At 38.0% G+C, this 19,159-nt stretch overlaps 1 protein-coding gene across 1 annotated transcript; it reads left to right on the forward strand.

Moving 5' to 3' along the window:
* Positions 1-10,740: 10,740 nt before the first annotated feature.
* On the forward strand, positions 10,741-18,731 carry cidea (cell death inducing DFFA like effector a). Its single transcript, XM_041247861.1, has 5 exons — positions 10,741-10,952; positions 14,130-14,274; positions 14,514-14,666; positions 15,264-15,436; positions 17,761-18,731. The coding sequence occupies exons 1-5, from the start codon at positions 10,900-10,902 to the stop codon at positions 17,900-17,902; spliced, it is 666 nt and encodes a 221-aa protein (XP_041103795.1). The 5' UTR covers positions 10,741-10,899; the 3' UTR covers positions 17,903-18,731.
* The last annotated feature ends 428 nt before the right edge of the window (positions 18,732-19,159 follow it).

The raw sequence follows: 19,159 nt of genomic DNA on the forward strand, positions 1-19,159 counted from the left end.
AAGTATTTCAGTTACAGTACCGAATAGTAAATAATTTGGGGTCATGGGTTCATTATTCTTGTTTATTTGGGTCACCAATCAAAAAGCTGGAGAAACATCGTTATAGCTCATTTGAGAACATGCTAGTTTTTACTTTAGGCTGCTCTCTACCTATCACTGTGCTACTGATCTATTGCTATCTTTAAATATCATTCTTTATTTTTTGATGAGGTTTCTGAGCCGCTGTCTTCACTTTTCTCTTGTCATTCTAGGCTTGATTTTGGGGGATTTTAACATCCATATAGACAACTGCCTGGATAGCCTCTCTAAAAATGTATCTGCTCTCTTAGATTCCTGAAGTTTGATTCATGTGATTCAGCACATTTCTACTCCTACTCATGTCAAGGGACATACTTTCAACTTAGTCATTACATTAGGGCTATCTCTCAGTAACCTTTCTCTTATTCCACTTACTTTCTCTGATCCTTTTCTGGTTGATTTTGAAATTCCTTCACCTCTTCCTACTGTAGTACCACAAACTTGTATTTAGACCTTGTTGTCTTTTAGATCCTGTTACGTTGACCAGCTTCTTTACTGACTGCTAAAACAGTGGGCTGTCATTACCAGTTGATGAGGCAGTTGCTTTGTATAACCCTACACTTTCCAGTATTGTTGTTAAGGTAGCACCACTCCTCACCCGTACCATCTGTTTGAAACGCTTATCTCCCTGGTATACCCAGGATCTTAAGGAACTAAAAACTAAAGGTCGCAGTCTTGAACAGAAATGGAAGACATCTGGGCCCTGTGTAGACTTTGATATCTGGAAGTCACAAACAAAACAATATAAATTGGCCTTGACCACTGCTAAATCATCTAATTTTTCTAATATTATTTCCACCAGTGAAAATCATCCGGCTGCATTAGTTTTAGCATTTTTCACTGATAAAATTGAAGTGGTTAGGGCCCAGTTGCCTTCTAAATCACCTAGTTTTTAAATATCTTTTAATGGGAATCTTTTGACTCCATCTCATACTGTAAAAAAAATTGGGAATCACTATGGATTCAGAACTATGTTTGGACCCCAACATTAGCTCAATTATAAAGGCCTCATTTCATCATTTGAGGAACATTGCCAAATTGAGATCCGTTCTGTCTGTTAAAGGTGCTGAGATGTGGGTTCGTGTCTTTCTTATTTCTCGGCTAGATTACTGTAATGATTTGTTTGCTGGCCTTCTTGATTCTAAACTGTGTTGGCTCCAACTGCTGCAGCCAGGGTGCTTAGACAAACAACAAAGCACATGTATGCTAGTAGTGCTAGGATTTGATTATTAAGATGATCGAAACTTAAATTGTTGAGGATATTTGATTCAACATTATTTTTTTTTTGTTCCGACAGATTAAGAATGCGCGTGTTTTTTTTGTTTTTGTTTTTTTTTTAAGTAACTGTGCCACCTCTTACCGAGAAAGAACCCAAACTTGGGTTCGCAGCTGCTATTTCTGTCTGGGACTCTCGGGAGCTTAAAGTTTTTTTTTTTTTTTTTTAAAGAGAGAAGATTGCTTCTATTTTATGTTTATCTTTTTGGTCTTTTTTTTGCTACTGCTCTCAGTCAGACAAGTACAAACTAGTTATTGTGTCTTTTATATGCAGTAGGTAGAATAGATTAGCGATTTGGATTTTAGCACTGTTTGAAGACTGCATTACATTTCTGTAATAATTCAATTAATGCTTGCCCTCTGAGAGAGAGAGAGAATATCAATATGAATCAAGTTAAATGGACTTCATCAGTGTCATTCTGATTAAAAAGTTTATTTATGCACAATCTCAACAACTCAAAGAAGAATAATGTATTTAATAAACCTTGTTTTATAACCACCAAGTAAAAAAAAACCACCCAGTAAAAAAAAAAAAAAAAAAATGTTAAAGACAAAGATATTCATTGTTTTTGGTTGTCATGGTTATGTATTAAAGTTTGATTAATGAAATGGATCCCACAATACAGTCCCAGTAAGATTTTTAGATGTGTGAACATTGTTCTGATTGTTGGCTGCTGCCATCTACTGGTAATAAGTAATAGTTACTGAGAAAAAATATGTTATGACATTCTTTATTGTAGAATCAGATTCTGGGGATATATGAATGAATCTGTCCACTTGTCTAAACTTGTGTCATGGGGATCCATATTTCTGTGATACTGACATACACTTGTGTCTGTAGAAGAGGCAAGGGATGTATGTTACTACTACAGATTAAATATATAATCTGGTAAAGTTATTGAGAATATCAGATTCTGGGGATGTATCACAGTTACATTTCTACATATGTCTGGATAATCAAATTTTGATTAAACATTTCATTGCTAGTTCTTATTCTGTATGCTTGTGTACACACTTTTTGTGTCGTGGTCATCAACTTTTTCTAATTTGGAATTCACAACATGTGTGTTGTTTTGCTTTTTCAGATAAAATGCCAGGATCATAGCACACATGAAGAGGATGCATGGGATCTTCTCAGACAGATCAGAAAAGCTACACAAACATCTTAGTTGTGGATTCTCAGAAGAAGCTTTTTGAGAATAAAAACAATACATAACCATCTTCCGATCTGGAATCTCAGATCAACGCACAGTTCATTCCAGACTCCAGTATTGAAATATATATGATCTGTAAGCACAGATAAAAAATTAAGAGGAATATATTTTAGTTATTAAAAAAAAGACAATCATATTAAAAGCATTTTTTTCTTTTTTACTAAAATGCCTTGTGTTATGCAGATATTTACAAGTCAATGTAGTTCAGTACATACTTATGCCAGAACATATATTTTCTTATTAAAATTTTGTATTACACTTCATATGACTTTTCCTGTGCCAAAGAACATGACAAAACACTATTTTTTTTTGTTTGTTTGTTTAATGTTATTATTCTATAAGCTGTTTTTCTTCTTTGAGAATTGTGAATGAATTTGCAACCAATGGCAAAAAAGATGTTGTGTTATTCTTGGGGAAAGACATGTTGAGCCTCAAGAATCGTCCTGGATTTATTTAGCTGTATTATAAACATAAAAAGAGAGTCAGTACTATTAGGGTCTCGTTGATTTGAAATAAAATAGTGTGATAGGTTTTATCATTTTTCCAAAAGAGTTCTGATTTTCTTTTTTTTTATATTATGTTTTAATTGTGAAATCCAATAGAATTTCATGAGATGAGTTAAATACTCACTCATGGTTCATATTCAATTTTCCTTTTTTAGTGTTAGTCTCAGGTAAATTTGTATTCCCTATATTTGATACTGTATTAGGGATTCATGATAGCAGTCCTGGTAAATTATCCATTTACTGTGGTCGTAAAAATGCCTATAATACCATGCATTAACAAACAAACTAATAAATCAGGTGCACTATAAACCCATTGTGTGTCTTGTCTCAGCTCACTCAGTTGCTTGTTTGATTGCTTGTTTGATTCATAATGAATACACACACAATATACATCTCAAAACAATATGAGGTACAGTACATTGAATCATTGCAACCGTCAGTAAGGTTGACTGACGCGAACACATGCTGGAAGAACTCAAGTTTGGGAACCACTGTTAAATTTGATTGTTTTAAATAAAAATAACTGTTTGGAGGGTGTGCATTTTGTAACGATTTACTGTAAAACAACTACAGTTGTGATGTGGTTGATATTAAGTACACTTCATAATACTGATTATTGATTACAGATAGCAACTATACACAGTAGTTACCATATTGTTATAGTCACAACACCATTTTTTGACAGTCAATTTACAGAAAAAAATTGCTGTTAAAAACAGTACATTGTGATATAAGTACCGAAGGTGGTTATAGTTTTCAGCAGTACTTATTACCATGATATGGTTATTAAGTTAGCAAGTCTAACCCCCAGAACAATGTCTGTGTTACAATCATTTTAAGACCTGCATGTTCAGAAGGGTACTGTTTGCCTCGCTGTGTGCTGTGGATCCCCAAGGGAAGCTGGGCCCAGGTTGGTAAACAATGCTTTAGTTGATGTATCTGTATTTTGAAGTGTATCAGTATATTTATAAGACAAACTGCATATAATTATTTAAATGCATTAAAAAAGATATTTGTCAATTTTTTTGTACACGGATGATGGTTGAAGTCCAAATGTTACTTAATTAAAAAAGAACGAAACAGGTTGGAGCTGAAGTGCTATGATTTCCATTACATGAGAGTAGATGTTAAAAACTTCATGCTGATTTGAACTCGGCTCTTGCCCCAGCGCATCAGCATGACAACCGACTGGATTGAGCTAAGTAGGGTACATCTCTGGGGTCTTCAAGTGGGCACCTTTCCTTGTGTGTCGTCGACTAGCCTACAACACCTCAAGAGGGCTCAACAGTGACTGGAGTGCCAGCATTACCTCCCTCCGTCTCCCACTCAACTGAGCCCAGCTTACTTATCCGTACATCAGCGTTGTCTTTCTTTCTATTGTGCTTCAGATCCCCATCCAGAATCTTTCCGTCTCAACCACAGCCAGTTGCTGCTCCTTTCTGCTGCTTCAGATAAGTTGTTCTCTGTGCGACACAACTCTTGGCCGCTGAACTCATCTCTAAGAAATCAGGTTGTAGAGTGTGCCACAAATCCTCGACAGCCCACCTCCACTGGGTAAACTCGGACTCTCCATCCTCGCTGTTCTGCTTCAGAAGCTAGTTGAGCATACCAAAGTTTCTTCCTCTCATACGCCTCATCCACAGCATCCTCCCATGGCACTGTTAACTCTACCAGATGAACAAGGCATGCTGATCCAGACCACAAGACAATGTCTGGTCGAAGGTTAGTGGTGGCAATCTCAGGTGGAAAAATAAACCGTTGACATCTGCCAGCATTTTCCAGTCTCTAGCAGCTTCCAGTTGTCCTGGGAAAGGTTTTGTTTTAACACCTTTTTCTTGGTGGTTGCTCTCCTGGATGGAGGAATGTTGTCTTTTGTGTGTAATGCTTTGATGAAACTGCTGGCAACTTATTGGTCAGGTTACGCTTGTCTTATAATGCTAAGGCCAAACATCGCAGCACCTGGTCATGGCGCCCAGTACACTGTCATTGGCTGATACCCACCTTACATCCTGTCAAAATGTGCCTTAAAGTTGCAGGTGTTAAACACAAAGGACATGAGGGATCCTCACCTACCCAAAGGTTAGGTTCTGTGGTGATGGGAGAACATCATATGTTGATCTGATGAGAAAACTGATCCTGCTCTGTTCCATTGTCCCTAGGTCTTGCCTGCCGATCTTGAGTTGTTTCCCATCTCATCCATTCTCCCTGCTTGGCCTGGGAAACGGCCTTTACACAACCTGATCCTCTCCTCCTTTTTTTGCACCTCGTTGACTACCAGTTTCCTCCATTGAGCTGGGGTTGCCTTGTGCCAGGTAGGAAGAGCTGAACTGAGACCAAGAAACCCTCCTTCCCCATAATATCACAGATTCGAAGGGCAGCCTTAGCATCTTCCACAGCTTTCTTGGCTGCCCATTTTCTTACAGGTGCTGCCTCCCTAACGCATTTGTCGCGTGAACCTACTAATGTAATTTCCATTCGGACTTTGGCGCACTTAAACTCCTCGATTAGAGCAGAGACTGGTAGCTGCAGTATTCCTTTACCATAAAGTCCCACTCTACTGAGGCAGCATGGAACTCACAACCATTTCCTGATGTATGAACTGATTAAAGCTTCCAGCTTCTCAATTGTTGTCAATGAAACCTCGTACACAGTCAGTGGCCACAGCACCAGAATTTCAGTTTGCCCGGTAAAGCGCTGCTGTCTATGCTCTTCAACCCTTCCACTGCTTGTTGTCTAACTTCTCCCCCATGAATCTTGTCCTTTAGATCCCTGTTGTACCATCTCCATAGACTTTTCACTGGCTTCTTGGACACTGTTGGTATTGCCTCGCCATTAATGTAGAACCTTTTATCTACTGTTTTACCTTTAATTATAGAGATGCTCCTTGATTTAGTGGGCTTGAATTGCATTCGTGCCCATTCAATGTTATTGGTTAATTTGCCCAATAATCGATTAGTGCAGCCTCCTGTTGTAGTCATTGTTGTCATGTCATCCATGTATGCTCGAATTGGTGGTAGTCGCATTCCAGAAGCCAAGCGCTCTCTTCCCACTACCCATTTTGATGCCCTAATAATTACTTCCATTGCCATGGTAAAAGCCAGCGGAGAAATGGTACAAACTGCCATTATTCCAACTTCTAGGCATTGCCATGTAGTGCTGAATTCTGAAGTTGAAAAACTAAATTGCAAATCTCCAAAGTAGACTTTCACTAAATTTGTTATTGTCATCAGTACACTGAAAAAATCAAAAGCTGCCCAAAGAAGTTCTTGTGGCATTGAACCATATGCATTAGCCAAATCCAGGAATTTCACATGAAGCTCCTTCCTCTCCTTTTTAGCTGATTGAATTTCTTGCCAGATTACGCTGACGTGTTCTAAGCAGCCTGGGAAACCTGGAATGCCCGCTTTTCAATGAAGTGTCAATGAAGCAGCTCTTTAATAGGTAGATTGACAATCTCTGAGCAATAATGCTGAAGAAAGTATTGCCTTCTACGTTTATTAGGGAAATAGGGCAAACCTGACTGATGCTTGTAGAATCTTTTTCTTTTGGTATAAAGACTCCACCTGTTGGCACCATGCTCTTGGTACAAACTGTTTTTCCCATGCCACTTTCATCAATTTCCATAGGATTCGTAGAACTCCAGAAGCACTCTTGTACACTCTGTATGGAACTCCATTAGACCCTGGAGATGATGATGCCCTTGCTTTTTTCACAGCTTGCTCTACTTTCCACTTAGGTGCACAGTCCTCCATTTGGTATTCTGGTGGATTGATAGGTGGGATGTCTGAAGGAATTGACATAGGCTCCTGCCTTTGAATGGACAGAAAAAAAAAATCTTTCCCACGCCTCAAAAATAAACACATAACCTCTTGGAACAATACCACTATACTTCAACACAAACAGAAAAACCAAAACAGACCATAAAAATAATAAGCAGATTTTTTTCTTATTCAACATTTATACAAGTCCCTGTTTGCTAAAGGCCTTGTTGAAGCTAAGCACCTGATCAGGCTGCAAAGTGTATTCTCAGCTATGAATGGTCTTTAATTAGGCAATGTATGTATCAAGTTACAGTCATTTGGCAGCTTACCAATGCACATTTTGAAACAAAACATCCATCTTTCCTGCTACTACCTGTGGCAGCAGGGAACATGATCAGCATGTAAGTTCTGTGTCTGGTAAGCAAAACTAAAAATGTGAACACTTTGCTGTTGTATACAGCCCTGGACCCAGGGCAAGGTATTTCTGCAGTGAACCAAAGGTAACCTCGGTCCCATGCCTCCAGCAACAAATAAAATGAACACTACCACTAGACAATTTAGATAAAGCATGCAGATCACACACAGAAGCAAACACTTGTGAGCAAAGTACTCACCTGTTCAACATTTGAAAAGTGCTATGCACACATTGGTAAGAACCTCTAAAAACAATAATTTGATTGGCAGAAAAAAAGTCAAGAAGACTTGCGAATTAACTCCCATATTTATGTCCACCATTCAGTGGTAGTTATCAATACTGTAGTATTCAAGCCAGGTGTATTTATACCTATAGTATATTGCTTTCCAGTCTGTCCTGTGCTATTGAGTTTACTTTCACCTCAATTTTTACCTTGCCAGCGATGTGGCATCTCTCAGTGCGGGCTGAGTCAATTGTTTTAATTCTCTAATAAAATGTTTTTGAATCGCAAATGCTGTCAGGGCTGTAAAATTGAGGATTAATAGTTATACTTCCATTCAGCACTAGGGGGCAGAACACATGTAATTGTCAACATAGCTCACAGCCATAGCACACTATCTGATTTAAGATTTAAGAGATGTTCCACAAGATGAAGATCTTGCTATATTTGGATGATGAGGGGGAGGGGGTAGTGTCTATTGTGTGACTGGAGGCCAGTCATTAGATCTCTAATGTTTAATCCCTGAAACCTGTAAAAACGGTTCAAAAAAGCAGCTTTGTCAGTATGATGAGGGATATACACTGAACAAAAATGTAAAAGCAACATGTAAAGTGTTGGTCCCATGTTTCATGAGCTGAAATAAAAGATCCCAGAAATTTTCCACACGCACTAAAAGCTTATTTCTCTCAAATTTTGTGCAGAAATTTGTTTACATCCCTGTTAGTGAGCATTTCTCCTTTGCCAAGATAATACATCCACCTGACAGGTGTGGCATATCAAGAAGCTGATTAAACAGCATGATCATTTAACAGGTTCACCTTGTGCTGGGGACAATAAAAGACCACTCTAAAATGTGCAGTTTTGTCACACAACACAATGCCACAGATGTCTCAAGTTTTGAGGGAGCATGCAATTGGCATGCTGACTGCAGGAATGTCCACCAGAGCTGTTGCCAGAGAATTGAATGTTCATTTCTCTACCATAAGCCGCCTCCAATGTCGTTTTAGAGAATTTGGCAGTACGTCCAACTGGCCTCACAACCGCAGACCACGTGTAACCACGCCAGCCCAGGACCTCCACATCCGGCTTCTTCACCTGCGGGATCGTCTGAGACCAGCCACTCGGACAGCTGATGAAACTGTGGGTTTGCACAACCAAAGTATTTCTGCACAAACTGTCATAAACCGTCTCAGGGAAGCTCATCTGCGTACTTGTCATCCTCACCAGGGTCTTGACCTGACTGCATTTCGGCGTCGTAACCAACTTCAGTGGACAAATGCTCACCTTCGATGGCCACTGGCATGCTGGAAAAGTGTGCTCTTCACGGATGAATCCCGGTTGCAACTGTACCAGGCAGATGGCAGACAGCATGTATGGCGTTGTGTGGGCCAGCAGTTTGCTGATGTCAACATTGTGAATAGAGTGCCCCATGGTGGTGGTGGGGTTATGGTATGGACAGGCATAAACTACGGACAACGAACACAATTGCATTTTATCAATGGCTATTTGAATGCACAGAGATACCATGACGAGATCCTGAGGCCCATTGTCGTGCCATTCATCCGCCGCCATCACCTCATGTTTCAGCATGATAATGCATGGCCCCATGTCGCAAGGATCTGTACACAATTCCTGGAAGCTGAAAATGTCCCAGTTCTTCCATGGCCTGCATACTCACCAGACATGTCACCCATTGAGCATGTTTGGGATGCTCTGGATCGACGTGTACGACAGTGTGTTCCAGTTCCCGCCAATATCCAGCAACTTCGCACAGCCATTGAAGAGGAGTGGGACAACATTCCACAGGCCACAATCAACAGCCTGATCAACTCTATGTGAAGGAGATGTGTCGCACTGCATGAGGCAAATGGTGGTCACACCAGATACTGACTGGTTTTCTGATCCACGCCCCTACATTTTTTTTTTTTAACAACCAACAGATGCATATCTGTATTCCCAGTCATGTGAAATCCATAGATTAGGGCCTAATGAATTTATTTCAATTAACTTATTTCCTTATATGAACTGTAACTCAGTAAAATCTTTGAAATTGTTGCATGTTGCGTTTATATTTTTGTTCAGTATAGTACACTTTGCTTGCTTATTTAACACAGAAACTGTGGGTGAGTTAGTGATGAGCAGGAGTAGTAGGGAATTGGAACACACATGCAGTGTGCAGGAAGGGATTTATTTTCAATGCACAATGCTTCAATTCGCATTGATATTTTACCACCTTACATTACCAAGATATTAAGCAAAATGTAAAAAATCATTCCTTTCAGTTTGCTGCCTATTTATATACTGTTAGCGATAAAATGATCAATAAGTGAAAAAAAAGTTTTTAAGTTGTTGCAGTTTTAACCAGTTTGAAAAGTTTGCTATATTAAAAACACAGAAAAGTCTAGTAAAGCATAGTAAGGACATGTTTACACTGAGATATTGCAGAAATGACCTTGCCTTGGATTTGATATATTGTACCTGCTGGAGGCCCAGTTATAAATAGTTTTTCCTGTTTCCAACTTATATGTCACCAGTCTATCCAAGCTTAGTAAAGAACAAAGAGATATGATAGTATATGTGGTAAATGCATGGTATAACCATTGATAAACTGCACAGTTACTGTGAAAATGGGTTGCATTTCCATCCAGAAGAATACACATTTACTGGTTTCTTCTTGGATACCATTAAATATTCCTGTTCGCTTGAGCACTGATCAGAACAGCAAGATTCAGAATGCTTTTCGTACCTTCATTTTGTCTTTTTTTAGGCAATTTACAATGCAAAACACAATATTACAGATGTATACGAGTCAAGTAATATTATAAGATACAAATATTGTTTAAACGTGTTTTTAACTCATGCTGTTTTATATATTTTAAAAACGTGTAAGAAGAAACTGCATTTTTTAAGTTATTATTAGAGGTGTGAGAACTTGCATTTGTTATAGACGTAACATTTTAGGAATGGTAATTCCCTTTACATTAATTCGACATAACAATATCCCTAAAAGTAGGTATTGGTAATATAACAGTATGTGCCAGTAACCATTTTCATAAAGTCTTGTAACAAGGAAATGAAAATATTTGACTCAGAATTCACACAACCCTGACATCCCGTCAGTCAAATATATTTGTTGATAACCAATCAGATTCAAGAAACAGAGCTTTAGGCTTCAGCAATACCCAATCAGGACCGGAGAACAAAAAAAAAAAAAAAAAAAAAAAAAAAAAAAAAACACTTATCAGGACCAATAGAACAAAAAGAAAGCAAATCGTGTTTACATCAGCATTTGAGCATTGAATACCGGTCTCACAGGTTTTGGAGTGGTAGCTATATTAGCCCTGAAGCATCTGACCCCTAGCCTCTCCTTTCTGTGAGAAGGGCGATCACATCTACTGGATTGTATTGTCCTTATTTTACTGTTTGGATCATGGAGTACGCCAGAGAATATGCCAGTGCGCTGTCGCCTAGATCTCTAATGAGGTGAGTGGGTTGAACGTTTGCTTTTTAAAAACTGTTTTAGAAGCTACAGTATGGATTAGAAAAGATTTCGAATCTCTCACAAGAGTGGAAGGCAAATGTTGGTCAAGCTACAGACTACAGTGCAACGTGTTTAAATGAATGTACGCAGCTTTCCCCTACCTTATGACACGTACTGTAGTTTTGGGTTTAATATTGTGACTGTTAAGCCTCGTACAATGCCTCCTTACAATAAGTTGTTTGGAAATCGTAAAAGTTTCGTATAAACTGTTGCTGGTATGTTCAGAGTCTTGTTAGTTTTTTATTTATGTATTTATTTATTTTAAGGGAACACATGATTCTATAACTGATCAATCTGATTTAGCTATGATAAGAATACTTATTTTACAGTAAGTATAGAAAATATGTTTTCAAATCTAGATCATAATATACCATAGTTAGACAACCGTCTCTGTACAAACATACAGAAACATATGTCTCTAGCCTCTGTCAAAAAACATTTATACACAGAGCATTCTACCCCATCTGGGGATGCCTTTCGCAAGTAACGTGATGGAACTTGTTGCAGCCTGAGCATTGTTTAGCACAACGTATTGCCAGTACAGTGTGATATTGATGCTTTCTGGTGGTTTGGTAGGTTTTGCAAGCATTGTTCCTTTCTGAAATGTAATGGGCTAATGACAATTTGGGTAAAATAAATAAATACATCTTAGTGAATGTAGTTCTTCGTAATGGTTTTGTTTCTCTGTGTTAATGTGTCTAACGTGCATTACTGTGTCTCATGAAGATAATACGCTGGAGTGTAAAGATTCATTTACATTATATATTGCATGGTACCAGGTAAGTGGTTCTTTAATGAAGAATACGTGTATTATAGTGGGTAGTAATACATACTCTCATTAACTAATTTCATATCTGTCTTTTAGCGAAACAGTCCTTCATTAAATGATTATTTGATCTTCTTATGCATCGTACAAGTAGCCCATCAAGACCATCACTGTGTCATGTTCTTGGCACTGTTACACCCTTAGTAATAACAAATTCAGCTCAAGTTTCCTTCATTCTTTATAAATGAGCATGTGATTAAGATAGTGTTATGAAGTATAAAAAATCCAATCCCATTATTTCAAGTGCTTCATCATTATGCGGTACTCTACTCTTACATAAATTATTTCTGTGCCATTCCCGAGTCTTTCATAACAATGCCAAACTGTCTTTTTGTTTTGTAACACTCTCCTCCATGCAAGGTACGTGATTCTGTGTCTAGGGTTACTGGTGTTGTGTTTGTTTATGTAATTAACTACAGTACTTCATTGTGCATTGCTTTAATTCGTTTTTGCAGTGACCATGTGTATCTCTGCAATAAGGAGCTTAAACATAATCTGTTCTGATAAAACTAGTTACAGCTGCTATTAACAGTTGGTAATGTTCTTTCTTGAGCTGAAGTCCTTAAAAACAAGCTTGAGCTTATTCACGCTGATTACACGTTCTGTTGTTTCAAATTTTAACCAACGCTACAAAATTAGGTATACAGACACACATGCTTTATTCAGCACAGCAAATAATATTGAACATTAATGTAATATTAATCATTAATTTCATAACCTTAACTGTTTAAATGTTAAAAAATGGTTTAGTGAAAACGTATTATGCATTATGGTTTACCACGTATCTTCTGCTTCTCTCTCAAATGACACAGCGCGGTGTGTGTTTTCACTCATCATGTAATTAAAAGTTGACTTTTATTCCATTCCAATGACAGAATGTTTCTGAGTGGTTCTGTTTGTGTTTTCTTTAGCATGACATCGTCGCTTCCCAATTTGAAGAACTGGCTGAGATTCTGTCTTAGTTTTAACTTTCTGTTGTGTGAATTATGATTTTAAGTATTGATTTGTCGTTTGATTTGTTCAATGAAATAGTTTAGCTACAACTTGCCATATTTTAAAATCCGCTTTGAAGTGCCTGTTATTGTGAAAGACTTTCCTGTCTGTATACCTGCCCATTGTGTCTGGCTCACAGACGCTATTGTTTATCTGCAGTATTGGCTTTATTCCTCCCTCTACTGTTGTTATTTGTCTCCCTGCTGATATGTTTTCCATTAACCCTTGATACAACAAGAGATCAACAACAACTATAATGCCTCCTCCCTCCCCCTAGTCATTCAATGCATATGACCACTTTGAAGGACTCCATGTATCAAAGGCAATTCTCTTCAAGAAATCATTGTTTTTCTTGTAAATGAGCTGGGACCAAGCCAGTCTACAGTAATTAGTAACACATGGAGAGCCATTTATTTCAAAATTAAACTACTGGTAATGTTTTGTTGCATTACAGCAAGGTAATATATATGAGTGGATGTGTGCAAAATTTAACTTAGTTGTAAATGTAACTTAGTTGTATTTGTGCACATGAAATGTTATGATCAGATTTTTTTTTTTTTATTGACATATTCAATACAGTATAAAGACTTAATAGAATCATTGGTTAAATGAATCAACCACATATTTTAATCAGATATTCCCTACCTCTTACTGAATCAACCAATCAATGTAATCAAAATAAAGGTACACAATTATCAAATTTAGATTTGTTATCTGAATTATTGATGGGCTTTTGGCTGTGGTTGTTGAGATTTGTTTTGCAAATAAGTTACCATGTGACCAGAAACCCTACATTGGGCAAGAGATACATTTGTACAAATTTGCTGTAAACATAACATTTTAAAAGCAACGTAAAGCTAAGAAGTACAGGTTTCTAGCACAAGTTGACATTTTCACCCAGATATGGTCAAGTATTCAAAAGCTAGAGGGTTAAAAATGTGGTCAGTTGGTGACCTTACAACCTTTATTCAATCTTTTCTACTGTTCGTGTTAGGTGTCATTAGGCATCCCCATCCTTCCCTAACAACCCCTACCAACTTCTCTCCATTTTCCCTCCCTCCTCAAACCCCCACCCCCTCCCCAATCCTCTTCCTTTACAGCTGATGACTTCTTCTGCTCCAAAGTAGATGACATTCAGAAGCTATTCTCCAGACCATCTGCCCCCCGCCCCCGTCCGCCATTCTCAACTTTCACACCTCTGTCTGACTTGGACCTTTGTACCTTACTCCTGGATTCCAGGCCAACCACTTTCTCCCTGGAACCCCTTCCTACTCACTTCTTCAAATCCATTTTTTTCCAGGTCAGTTTCATCAGTGGGTTCCTCCATCAGCAGACGGGTCCTCTTCCCTGCTGAAGCACCATTGCGCCCCTTCAGAGTGTGTACCCACAATCGCAGCAGCAGGAAAGGAGTGGTGGCCAGGACTTTGGATGATCTCATCACTAAGGTAAGATTCTGATTAGATGAAGTTAAAAACCAGTACTTTTCAGATGAGGACAAAAACTGGGAGTGCAACACTTTTTCAATTATTGTTCTTAATTTTATACCAACATGTGCCAAGGATAAAAATCATTCAGTGGGCACTCCATATCAGTCTATCTGTTGCTCTGTATGTTACACTTGCATTTTTGACATCTTTATTTGAAAGATATATGAGCAGTTTGTGGTTCTGCTGTCCTTTCCCAGGCATGCCATGCTCTTTTGCTTACTTCAGAAGTAGTCACGCTGGTGTTGGAAGAGGATGGCACTGCGGTTGAAAACGAGGAATTCTTTCAGTCCCTGGAAACCAACACTGGGTTTATGGTGCTTGAAGAAGGGCAAAGATGGACACAGGCTAAGGTATTTCAAGATTTAAGAGTATCTTGTAATCGTCTTTTCATGTTGAGCTATTGTACTGTTAACCTTATGTTTCATTCTATGAAACCAAAACAACAGCGAGTGGTTTTAACATTGCAGGGAGGATGGACAAGCCACCACCTGTTGAGTTTGTATCAGTTGCATTGTGCAACTTGTCCACTTGGAGGCTCCAGATGACCACAATTGCTGTATATTAATGCATTTGCACCGCACTTTATTTGAAAGCTTAGCCAATGCTTTCCCATTGTGCATACAAAGTGGTGTAGCAGATTTTGCACAATTTTAGTGTTTCCGAGATTCACGTTTATATGTTTCGCTGCTGTAGTTTTGTCAGGTTATATTATGTAGTTACACATGCATTGCCCTGTATGCTGTTTACAACTTGTGCAAACATAACATATAACCAAAAGTTTTATAAACCATGTGGACATTAGAATAAATGTTCTGTATAGTTGTTCTTGAATAAATAAAAAGTTGATATTGGTATCTCAATTTCTGTAGCAGTTATGGAGCATTTAAATGTAACACTAATTAAATTTTGTGCAAAATACTATATATTCTTTTCTGTTTTTTACCTAGGGTGTCTCGGGTGGTAGACGTTCTAACAAAAAAGGAATAGCCAAACTCACATTTGACCTGTACAAATTGAACCCCAAGGACTTCATTGGGTGTCTCAACATCAAAGCAACATTTTATGAGATGTATACAATGTCATACGACATTAAATGTATGGGAGCAAAACATGTGCTGAAGTAAGTATTTGTCTGGTTTGAATCCAGTACAGTAAGTTACCACTGTTATGAACAGCTAACCTCCTTTACAGATCAGAGCAATTGTACAAAAGTGCGTTGTGATGGTGGTCCACTGTGAAAGGCGCTATATAAAATAAAGTTGATTGATTGATTTGCCACACCAAGAAGGGAATATTTCACCTGGATGTCACAGCATTAAAATTAGAGGACAGAAAAAAGGGAAGGAATAAATTGTCAGTTTTACTAATTTAAGCTGAGCAGTATTCTGAGCCAGGACAGTAGCACCGAGTCAGTTATAAATCAATTAAACTATTGTAACAAATTTTACTTCTGACACTTTTTTGAGTATGCAAGTTGGGCTGGGTCCTTTTGACTCGCCTGAATAATGTCTACCTTATTCAAGTGGGCACCTTTCAAGATGATGAGACAGCCATCCATGCTGGTATTGTCCATGGGGCGCATGAGTCAGACTTTAGTCCTCCTTCCTTGGCTTACAAAATCCCCAGATCTCAATCCAGTTGAACATCGTTGGGATGAACTGGATCTGTGTGTGTGTGTGTGTGTGTGTGTGTGTGTGTGTGTGTGTGTATATATATTATTACAGTTTTATTTCAAAGGAGTGGTGACAGGCCTTGGGTTGGTTAGGAAGGCTATCATGTGACAGGAAGGCTGTTGTGTCTCAGAGAACTGGTTTGAGAGGTCGTTGGTATTTATAGTCTTGGATGGTGTACCTTATAATAATGATTTTATTTCAGTTTATGAAGAAAACTGTTTATGGCAAGTTTACTTTTATTGGGCCCACTGCTGTACATCTGGTAGTGTAGAAACAAAAACCTCATTTAAGAACAGCATTTTTATTTTTTCAATCATGAACCAAGTTTGATCATAATGGGTATCATACAATACCAGCATTCAAAGATTCAGGTACAGGTAGAATTAGTTTAGCATTTATTAAAGAATTATAGACTGTTTGACCCATGATCTAGAGGTCTTCACAGGTCCAAAATAACAAATCCGATCCGACCTGGAACCATCATCGTTTTTACCCGACCAGACCTGGACCGAAGTAAACCTCATAATAATAGACCTGGATCCAACCTTAACCCAAAGAATAATGGTTCATGTGGTTTTCGGGCTTTCCCCATAATGTAAACTATACAGGATCGTAGAAACACTATGTAGGGGACATAGACAGAGACACACACGCACATTAACATAAGGATATACACAACACATGATATGAGAAATATTGTTTGCTTATGGGTGTATAATAAACCCACAACTGGTTCTAGCAAGTTCGCATAGAGCCAGGCAATATCAAATGGCATTCTGAAATCCCCAGATCTCAGCGGCACCATCCTTCCTGACACACACCCAGTCAGCCTGGCCTCGCCGGTGCAGCTGCTGGAGGAGGCTGAATGTGGGGGTTGTGGTCTGACACTTAAACCACATGCACACACATACAGACACCTGATACCACACACAAGCAAGCCAGTGACTTAAACAGAGTTTTATTTTAAGAACAATGCTGCATGCTCTGGGGTACAGTTATCAAAAACTAGGGAGTAGTTACTTCTGGATCTTCCCCACCTCATTGTCTCAGATTCTTTTGATATCGCATGTGGATGCTCAGTGATCATTTTCACCGTCACAGGCACCCCCCCATTATTGGCCCACAACTTAAACAATAATGATAGTTGAGAGCTCAAATTTTGGGATGCATCCTAAAACACTTCCGGGTGCTTCCATATGTAGTTTCAAAGAATCTGAGATGGTGAGGAGTGGACTATTGGTCCATTTATTGTGGAATGTGAAATAAAATACATGTTGTAGTGAACTTATATTTTATTAAATATGCAAAATACCATTACATGACTTTTTTTTTTTTTATAAAGGCATTTTTAAATTATTTCTTCAGACTTATAAACAGGATTATTTTAAGAAGGTTGGATTTGCATCATTATCTGTTGGTGTGTTAGTTTAACAATGAAGGCACTGTAATAGAGCCTGAATCACCATTTTAACACTATTCTTGTCTATAGTCTTCATTTGTGTGATTTATATTAAGTTAATACGCTGTGTGTATAGGGTTATTGTATAACAGGCATCATTTCACACAGTGAGTACAGCTTTGCCTTCCTCTTGCCCAAACTGCACAAGGTGACATCTCCTAAATATTTAGATACACCTTACACATGATGTATTAGTTTATATTCTGGGGCAAAATCTCTCCCCTAAATAAAATGTTGAATAAAAACAGCTGGCAGCGTCATAAGTGTAACGGTGACTTCCTTGCACCCCTTATTTTGCATTTGGTTTTCCAGGAAGATGCTTCGTTGCCTGTCATATGCTGCCCAGGTTGCTGGCCAGTTCCTTTTGTATGGTTCCACTTACGTGCTGCAGTATACCGGAGAAGGGGAGGAAGCTGGCTCTTTCCGAAACCCACAGCGCCCTGCTGATGACTGAAATCCCTGATGGGACCAGTGCCTGGAACCTTCTCTAGTATGCTACGCTGTGAATAGGTTGGTCCAGTGGTGTACCCTTGATGATACTGGGTTAGCACAATAGCTACTGTACGTTAGAAAGTAACCTTCTAGCCTTTGGTAAATATATGTTTTTCACAGTCTGTTCAGTAAACATGTTCATGATAACTGTTTTTAGCCATGATTGTATTTATCTTTTGGATCTAAAGGAATTCAGTTATTATTTATATACATGTATTGTTGAACTGAAGTCCTTTTTTTACTCTGCCCTTTAGTCTGTTCTTGTGCTGTGACAATCAGCTTTTCTCATTCATTTTAGGATGGCATCTTCTTTACCTTATGTAGCTGCTCTGTTTTTATTTAACCAACAAAAAAAGTCAGATGGGTATTTCAGATCTCTAACTGTTTGAAAGGGTCATTTTTAGCCCTTTTATTAGCACAAATCTTTTTTTATTAGTAGTGTTTCTATGACCATCCGTAGAAAATTTTACAAAAGTAATGTAAAACACCATGACATGTCAAGCAAGACTGACCTTGACATTACTTGATTATCTATGACTGTACAATACCTCATTAGTGAATACCCATCCCTTTTGCATGGGCATCAGTCTTCACTTACAGTGCACTGGTCTTTCGTGCATTCATATGGAAAGAATGATTATTATAATGTAAAAAAATAACAATGTAAGCATCATAGTAAAAGCTGTGTGTATAAAGTAATCATTGAAAAAGTATGTTAGAATCCATGTTTAACTGTTGTACTGTGCCATTTTGTATAGAACAATGTTTACCAATAAAACAAGCTGTTTTTATTTTGTTTCTGGTTTGCTTAAGTATATTTTCAATTGGGTAGTTTTCTGTGAAGAAACAAAACTGTATATGTGGATGAGTGATATTTCAATTAATACAGAACCATGCACTGTAAAGTTTTGTTTTTCACTTGTTACTTTAGGATGAAGAATATATGAAGCAATATTATTACTGTTGAGGAGGCCTAGAGTTAGTCATTTAGAGTCATATTTAAATATCTTATCTCTAGGTATTATAAACACAGACCACTTCTACCATAGGATTTTTTTTTTTAATCTAATAAGACTTTTTCATTGCATCTTTACATCATGAGAGTAAATAATATAACATTATATATCATGAGACTCAGATTAGCATCTCTAACTAACAAACTACAACAGCTCATCGCTGTGACAACGCTGTCTCAATAAATCATTAGAACCTTAATCTC

Source organism: Polyodon spathula, chromosome 4, assembly GCF_017654505.1.
Source record: "Polyodon spathula isolate WHYD16114869_AA chromosome 4, ASM1765450v1, whole genome shotgun sequence".
NCBI classification, from domain to species: domain Eukaryota; kingdom Metazoa; phylum Chordata; class Actinopteri; order Acipenseriformes; family Polyodontidae; genus Polyodon; species Polyodon spathula.